The sequence below is a fragment of the Lepisosteus platostomus genome, chromosome 9 (assembly GCF_059453375.1).
Source record: "Lepisosteus platostomus isolate fLepPlt1 chromosome 9, fLepPlt1.hap1, whole genome shotgun sequence".
Lineage (NCBI taxonomy): Eukaryota > Metazoa > Chordata > Actinopteri > Semionotiformes > Lepisosteidae > Lepisosteus > Lepisosteus platostomus.
This window is the reverse complement of record NC_142619.1, coordinates 3,566,778-3,575,000: the sequence shown is the minus strand read 5'-3', so window position 1 is coordinate 3,575,000 and position 8,223 is coordinate 3,566,778. Positions and strand designations below refer to the sequence as shown.

Here is an 8,223-nt window from a genome sequence, read left to right as displayed (position 1 = left end):
TTTCCCCAGGAGCCGATGAGCCTCCCCCCCAGCATGTCTTTGCACTGTGGGAGGAAACCGGAGGAAACCCATTCAAATGCATGGGAGAACATCATAATAATAATAATTGCCTACACTTATGTAGCGCTTTTCTGTACACTCCACTCAGAGCTCTTCCCAGGTCAGGGGGAATCCCACTCCACCACCAGTGTGCAGCCCCACCTGGATGATGCTCCAGTCCTCTCACACACACCAGCTCTCAGTGGGGAGGAGAGCAGAGGGATGGAGCCAGTTCAGAGAGGGGGTTATTAGGAGGCCATGAGGGGTAAAGGCCAGGGGGGGGAATTTGGCCAGGACACTGGGGTAACACCCCTACTCTTGTCGAGAGACACCCTGGGATTGTTCATGACCACAGAGAGTCAGGACCTCGGTTTTACGTCTCATCCGAAGGACGGCGCCTGTTTACAGTCTAGTGTCCCCGTCACTATACTGGGGCATGAGGACCCACACAGACCGCAGGGTGAGCGCCCCCTGCTGGCCCCACTCACACCTCTCCCAGCAGCAGCCTCAGCTTTCCCAGGAGTCTCCCCTCCAGGTACTGACCAGGCTCACGCCTGCGCAAATGTAAGGGAGAACATAATAATAATAATAATTGCTTACACTTATATAGCGCTTTTCTGGACACTCCACTCAAAGCGCTTTACAGTTAATGGGGACTGTTAGTGTGGAGTTTTACCTGTAAAAGCATGCAGACTCCACACAGACAGCACCCCGGCAACTGAACCCAGCGCCCCAGATCTGCGGGTCAGCAGTGCCGACCCCTGCGCCACCATACCTCCCACATATAGGAATGTCATAGCTCTAATCAAAGCAGTTTTCCGGGGGGAGGATAAAACAATATTCTCTCCTCCAGTGTAGTTCGTGTGAGGTGCCGCGGAATTCCGGTTTCTAGGAATGGAGGGGCGTGTGGAGGGGCGGGTCGGAGCCTTTGAGACGGTTTCCTCTTAACTCCTGCCCTCGCAGTCTGGGGTTTCAGAAGGTGGTGACCATCGAGAGGCTGAGGGAAGCCTACCCTCTTCTGGATGTCGTGGACCACCACCGGCGGCCCAGAGACCAGGTGCGTGTCTGCTGTGGTGGGACATCGGGGAGGGAGGGTCCAAGCACGTGGGTAGGAACCGCCCTGGTGACGGTGTTGGGGGTCGGAGGAGAGGCAGTGGTGACGGTGTTGGGGGTCAGTGGAGACGCTGTGGTGGCGGTGTTGAGGGTCGGAGGAGAGGCAGTGGTGACGGTGTTGGGGGTCAGTGGAGACGCTGTGGTGGCGGTGTTGGGGGTCAGGTCGGCGGAGACGCTGTGGTGACGGTGTTGGGGGTCAGGTCGGCGGAGACGCTGTGGTGACGGTGTTGAGGGTCAGGTCGGAGGAGACGCTGTGGTGACGGTGTTGAGGGTCAGGTCGGAGGAGACGCTGTGGTGACGGTGTTTAGGGTCAGGTCGGCAGAGACGCCGTGGTGACGGTGTTGAGGGTCGGAGGAGAGGCAGTGGTGACGGTGTTGGGGGTCAGGTCAGCGGAGACGCCGTGGTGACGGTGTTGAGGGTCAGGTCGGCGGAGACGCTGTGGTGACGGTGTTGGGGGTCAGGTCGGAGGAGAGGCAGTGGTGACGGTGTTGAGGGTCAGGTCAGAGGAGACGCTGTGGTGACGGTGTTGAGGGTCAGGTCGGCGGAGACGCTGTGGTGACGGTGTTTAGGGTCAGCGGAGACGCTGTGGTGACGGTGTTGAGGGTCAGGTCAGCGGAGACGCTGTGGTGACGGTGTTGAGGGTCGGAGGAGAGGCAGTGGTGGCGGTGTTGGGGGTCAGGTCAGCGGAGACGCCGTGGTGACGGTGTTGAGGGTCAGGTCGGCGGAGACGCTGTGGTGACGGTGTTGAGGGTCAGGTCGGCGGAGACGCTGTGGTGACGGTGTTGAGGGTCAGGTCGGAGGAGACGCTGTGGTGATGGTGTTGAGGGTCAGGTCAGCGGAGACACTGTGGTGACGGTGTTGAGGGTCGGAGGAGAGGCAGTGGTGACGGTGTTGGGGGTCGGTGGAGAAGCTGTGGTGACGGTGTTGAGGGTCGGTGGAGACGCCGTGGTGACGGTGTTGAGGGTCGGAGGAGACGCCGTGGTGACGGTGTTGAGGGTCGGACGAGACGCCGTGGTGACGGTGTTGATGTAGAACGCCGCCTGCTGTGCTTTCATTGTGCACCAGTTTCCACAAGTGGCCGTCAACCAGATGCGAGACCTACTCGACCACTTTCAGTGCTGGAGGTGAACATCCTCTGTGCCTGTGGGGTTAACTACATTATTCCCTTCTTTCAGGTGGAGCCAGCTAAGGACTTCCCTGCCATCGAAGGTATTTGAAACCGGAAGCTTCTCTGCCCCTGCAGTTCCAGTAACAGTTCCCAAGTTCTTGTAGGACCTCATTTCCTGGATGGCCGCTTCTCTGCAGAAATCTTTCTGTGAGCTTCCCGGTATCGTTCCCCAACAAGGTTTCCTCCCAGGTGCCCACATCAGACATCCTTGGGTATTAACGATAATGAAGCGGACACAGGGCGTCCCAGAGTTCCATCGCTGTCCCACAGGGCGAAGGCAGGGCTGAGGGGAGCAGTTTTTATTGAAGCGGGACATGAGATAAGAACACTTCAGATCAGATCACTCTATTGTCCAGACACAATGTCCAGCATGAGGAATGTGTCTTTTCTCAGACCCCAGCCTGCTCTCCATGAGACACACAGACAGGGAGAGAGAAGCCGGGGGTCAGAGCGCAGGGTCGGCCATTTATACGGCGCCCCTGGAGCAGCTGGGGTGAAGGGCCTCGCTCAGGGATGCCCCAACGGAGTAGGATTCCTCTGCTGGGCCGCGGGATTCGAACCGGCAACCTCCCAGCCACAGGCGCAGGTCCTGGTGTACGTTATCAGGAAGCCACTTACTCCTGACAACGGCGTGCGGAGAAGGCAGGAGGGAAGTCCCGTGCTCCCAGGGAAACTCCACACAGACCTGCGTCTTTGCTTTTCCTTGCCAGCTGTGATCCTCTTCGGAGAGCCGATCCGGTGGGAGACGAACCTGCAGCTGATCGTGGACCTGCTCCTGACCCACGGCCGGCCAGGGGATCCTGTGACGTCGCTGCCTTACCCCCACATCCCGGTGCTGGCCTGCAACATGGATCTCATGTGGATGGCCGAGGCCAAGAACCCAAGGTCAGGCCGGCAGGGACCAAGTCTGCCTCCGGATCCATTTTCTGACCACTTCATCCAGCACAGGGGCGCTGGGGGGAGCAGGAACCTATCCCAGCAAGCAAGGGGCGCAGGGCAGGGTACACCCTGGGAAGAACACCAGTCCATCTCAGACCTCAGACCCCACACCCCCACACACACCCCCACACACACCCCACACCCCACCACACCCCCACACACCACCACACACACACACACACACACACACACACACACACACACACACACACACACACACACACACAAGCCAGGGCCAATTCCCCAGAAGCCAGCATGGGTTTGGACTGTGGGAGGAAACCAGAGCACCACACAAACACTGAGGCAACATGCAAACTCCACACAGACAGCACCCCAGGAACTAATTCCATGGCCCTAGTTCGATGCTGATCAATGCACCACCATTTAATCAACGTGCATCGTTCGTGCTTGTCGGGCTGTCCGCTGTACAAGATGCCATGCTAGAGATGTGGGACTCTGATTAGCCATCAGGTGGTATTTGAGGGAGTTTACCCAGTGTAAATAATTCTTATGCTTATATAGCACTTTTCTGGACCCTCCACTCAGAGCTCTACAGGTCAGGGGGAATCCCACTGCCGCCACCAGTGTGCAGCCCCACCTGGATGATGCTCCAGTCCTCTCACACACACCAGCTCTCAGTGGGGAGGAGTGATGGAGCCAGTTCAGAGAGGGGGGGTTATTAGGAGGCCATGATGGGTAAAGGCCAGGGGGGAAATTTGGCCAGGACACTGGGGTAACACCCCTACTCTTCTCGAGAGACACCCCGGGATTTTTAATGACCACAGAGAGTCAGGACCTCGGTTTTTGTCTCATCCAAAAGATGGTTCCTTTTTACAGTCTAGTGTCCCCGTCACTATACTGGGGCATGAGGACCCACACAGACCGCAGGGTGAGCGCCCCCTGCTGGCCCCACTAACACCTCTTCCAGCACCAACCTTAGTTTTCCCCAGGAGTCTCCCCTCCAGGTACTGGCCAGGCTCCCACCTGCTGGGCTCCAGTGGGGTGTGTCAGCTGGGAGCCGCTGGCCAGTCTGGGAGATTCCTAAGTGAAATGTGCTGTAGGCAAAGGAGACAACGAGAAGATTGGATTCCCGTGAAAACGGGAGACTTGAGAGGCACCTCAGCTCTCGCTAAATTTCCAAGCCTTGCCCCCCTCGCGTCGGTCCGGGTTCCACGCCCCCCTGACGGGGCCCGGATCCCCATGTCGCCCTCAGGTTCGGACACGGGACGTTCCTGGTTTGCCTGGAGCACATCTACCAGAAGATCACAGGCCGGGAGCTGAAGTACGAGGCTCTAATCGGGAAGCCCAGCCTGGTGACGTACAACTACGCCGAGCTCCTGGTCAGGCAGCAGGCAGAGGCCAGAGGGTGGACCGAGCCCGTCGTCCGACTCTATGCTATTGGGTGAGCCGCGATAGGACAGTACGCGGGCTTACAATCGGGGGCTCCTGCACGGGAGGAGGAAAGCAAACTCTCACGGTGTAGTGATCCAAGGATCTCATTCAGCCAAAGAAGGGGCTTCAACAACGTGGCTGGGCAGCTTGTTCCACCCTCCCACCATCCTTTGTGTAAAGAGGTGCCTCCTTTGCTCCCAGTTTCAAATGCACTTCCCCGTAGATCCCCTTTGCGGCTGCTGGTTGGTGCTTCGTTATGCCTTACATCGAGCGGTGGCAATTGTGGCTCAGGACCTGCGCCTGTGGCCGGGAGGTTGCCGGTTGGAATCCCATGGAGGAATCCTACTCCGTGGGGGCCCCCCTGAGGGAGGCCCTTCACCCCAGCCGCTCCAGGGGCGCCGTATAAATGGCCGACCCTGCGCTCTGACCCCCAGTTTCTCTCCCTGTCTGTGTGTCTCATGGAGAGCAAGCTGGGGTCTGAGAAAAGACACATTCCTCAGGCGAGACACTGTATCTGGCCAATAAAGTGATCTGATCTTATTATATATAATATAATGGGCGCTGCCCATACCTGGAAATGTTGTCTATTTTGTGGTTTAAACTACAGATTGAACAAGTTACTACATCACAAGTTACATCACACTACAGTGACTAGTGAGCAGGAAGGGCCGCCTCGCGTTGTCATTCGTGGGAGCTCTCGCGGACATTTTTCTTGTGTCGCGGTTTTGAAAGGCCGATTCTCTCTAACCCTGGAGTGGAAAAACAGCGCTGAAACGGGGCTCTCCTCTCACTCCGTCTTCACAGGGACAACCCCATGGCGGACATCTACGGCGCCAACCTGTACAACCGCTACCTGCAGGGGGCGCTGGAGGCCCAGCTGAAGGGGGCGCGGCTGGCGGAGGCGCAGGGGGCCCCGCCAGAGGCGGCGGGGGGGCCCGAGGCCCTCGGGAGGTGCCTGGCAGAGTGCTGCGTCTCGGTCCTGGTGTGCACGGGTGTGTATGGGGGCGGCGGCGGCGGCGGCGGCCAGCGGGACCTGCCCCAGGACCCCCGGCAGAGCGTCACCGAGAGGGTCTTCCACGGCCACCGCGACTTCCGCTTCGACCCCAGCCTGGTGGAGCCCGCCCTGGTGGCCCGGGACGTGGACGAGGCCGTGGAGCTGGTCTTCGGCCAGGAGGGCTGGCCCCTGGCCTGAGCGAGGCCCCCGTGGGGCGGGGGCGGCGGGGGGGGGGGGGGGGCGCGGAACTGCCGTCCCAGCGCCGGGCTCGGGTGCCGAGGCGGGGCTGGCGAAGGAGGGTCTTTTCTGTCTTTCATTTCCTGTTACCCCCCCGTCAGCCAATGAAAAGGAGGGGATTTCAGCCACTTCCTCGTTTCCATGGAGACCCCCCGCCCCTCCCCTGCACGGCGACGCCCACCAGGAAGTCACTCTGCTGCTGTGGCTGGTCTCTGTGGGACCCCCATTGCTGCCTTGCCCACCGGGGCCCTGCGTTCATTGCCCGGGGTGCTGTCTGTGTGGAGTTTGTAGGTTCTCCCCAGGTGTGCGTGGGTTTCCTCGAAGGCGCTCCAGTTTGCTCCCGCGGGCCAAAGACGTACTGGTGATTGATTGGCTTCTGGGTAAAACTGGCCCTGGAGTGGGTGTCTGTGTGTGGCCCTGTGATGGACTGGCGTCCTGCCCAGGATGTACCCTGCCTTATGCCCATTGCTTGCTGGGATAGACTCCAGCTCCCCCGTGACCCTGAATTGGAAGAAGCAGTTAGAAACTGGGAACACACAAGCTCTGTTTAGAAACACAGAATACAGTTTCCAGCTTGCAGAAAGCACCTCTTTTCCAGTTTCCTACTCCATAAAGCACAGGACAGGTCACCTGCAGCAGCTATGCTGTGCATTGATGTTTCTGTGTTCCCTGGTAGAATTCATGCAAATGCCACCTCAGTCTGCACATGATTGTAGAAACGAAAGGGAGAGGCAACTTCAGGTTTCCAACTGTTTTCAGCACAGGTGGGGCGGGTTTGAGGTTAGCACCAGGATAGGCAGGGGTGTAGCCTCCTGTATCAATCTCCCACACAATCAGTAGGTGCACATATTTCCAGCTTGGGATCTCCTCTTCCATACCTTTGAGAGCCCAACACAACTGCTGGGTGTGTCGGAAACTGTTTCTAGCTGGAATTTTTTTTACAAAAGCGTCCGTTTTCTGTAGCTTAGTACTGTTCAATAGTGTTGCTGTACCACCAAGTTCCAGTGAGCAGGTTTTGTATAGGGCTTGAAACAGCTGAGATTGCTGTAGCTGTGACTGGCGTGGAAACTCTGCTGCTGTGCTTTCCGGTCTGTTGCAGCCATAAAGACGTTTAAGCTGGGGATGTAATGCGTTATATGGATTTCTTGTTACACGTTACCAATATCTTGAGTTCATGCAGGTGTATTGAAACAGCGCACAAAGAAGAAAACTTAAATGCAGAGTCATGTCCCCTGTGGAGACAACACTGTCTCTAATAAGGAGTATATTAACGTACATTACAGAGTGTATCCTTACAAGAGATTTTAATTCTCTTAGACCATCAGGAAGCCAGTGACGCTGCTGCGAGGAGAGAGGTGATTTGCTGTCGGCTTTTTACATACCAAGCAGATACGCCTTAGAGAGACCTTGGTCGCTTTTTGAAGAGCCTATTCAAACTAGAACAATCATAGAACAATACGTTCGTTCTTGTCGAGGTTGGGCTTTTAATGTCATTTCTTACAAATGGTTTGAAACTGGGGTATTTCTCTTGAGCCTAGAATTTTTTTTCTAACCCAGAAGAAACTTTTACATCTTTAATTAGTATGTATTTTTTTTTAGAAATGTGAATGAAGATCTTTGACCATCTGAAGATTGTTGTATATCTTTGGCATTATAGTGATATAGCACTATAACCCGGTCAGTGATTTTCATTAAGATGTTTCATTATGTCTGGTACTGAGCTCCTGCATTAGTCTAAATCCTAACAATGTACTTTAGAGAGAGTCTTTCTTGGCATTTTATAAGCAGTGCTTGGAAGGTTAACTTTACTGTCCCTTATGACAGACAAACTCATAGCTGGGTGTTGGGAAGGATTAATGAACCGAGACTTCATCCTGGAGATTCCAGCTGAACGTACTGAAATATACCCCCCAGAAGACACAGATCATCGTGTTTGGTGTTAAAATAACTTTGGTTTCAGCATTGACCTCAGCTTAAAGGAGGGAGTTATTTGTGGAAGCAAATACATCCCTCTCTGGACAACGACAAAAGAAAAGGTGTGGGTGTTTTCGGGGTGTGGTAACTATGATTTTGGGGGATCAAGCAGCTTTTAACTTTGTCATCCAAAAGGGGAAAAGTACGAATGACACTGATTTTCATTGATCATGTTTAGAGTAGTACAGACGTTTCTGTTGTAACATGCAATCAGTTTTAACAGCTAGTCCTGTCTAACACTTTGTGTGATTGCCCGACATTGACTTTCTATGCATTAAAGAATCAAAAGGACACTCAGACTGCATATGTGTTCCTGTTTTGTTGGACATGGTTGTGACACTGAGACAGCTTGGTCCTGGGTTCAAGT

At 55.5% G+C, this 8,223-nt stretch overlaps 2 protein-coding genes across 2 annotated transcripts in view; one reads left to right on the top strand and one right to left on the bottom strand.

Moving 5' to 3' along the window:
* Nucleotides 1–8,153, top strand: part of LOC148654423 (haloacid dehalogenase-like hydrolase domain-containing 5) — a 14,507-nt gene extending 6,354 nt beyond the window's left edge. Inside the window, exons 4-8 of the mRNA XM_088646517.1 lie at nucleotides 1,003–1,096; nucleotides 2,328–2,361; nucleotides 3,031–3,205; nucleotides 4,473–4,661; nucleotides 5,456–8,153. Coding sequence (XP_088502643.1) covers nucleotides 1,003–1,096; nucleotides 2,328–2,361; nucleotides 3,031–3,205; nucleotides 4,473–4,661; nucleotides 5,456–5,843 — 880 coding nt within the window. The 3' untranslated portion in view covers nucleotides 5,844–8,153. The remainder of the gene's footprint in view (nucleotides 1–1,002; nucleotides 1,097–2,327; nucleotides 2,362–3,030; nucleotides 3,206–4,472; nucleotides 4,662–5,455) is intronic.
* The window catches only part of LOC148654417 (achaete-scute homolog 4-like), a 171,895-nt gene that overhangs the window by 50,182 nt on the left and 113,490 nt on the right, over nucleotides 1–8,223 (bottom strand). The gene's annotated exons all lie outside the window — the stretch shown is intronic.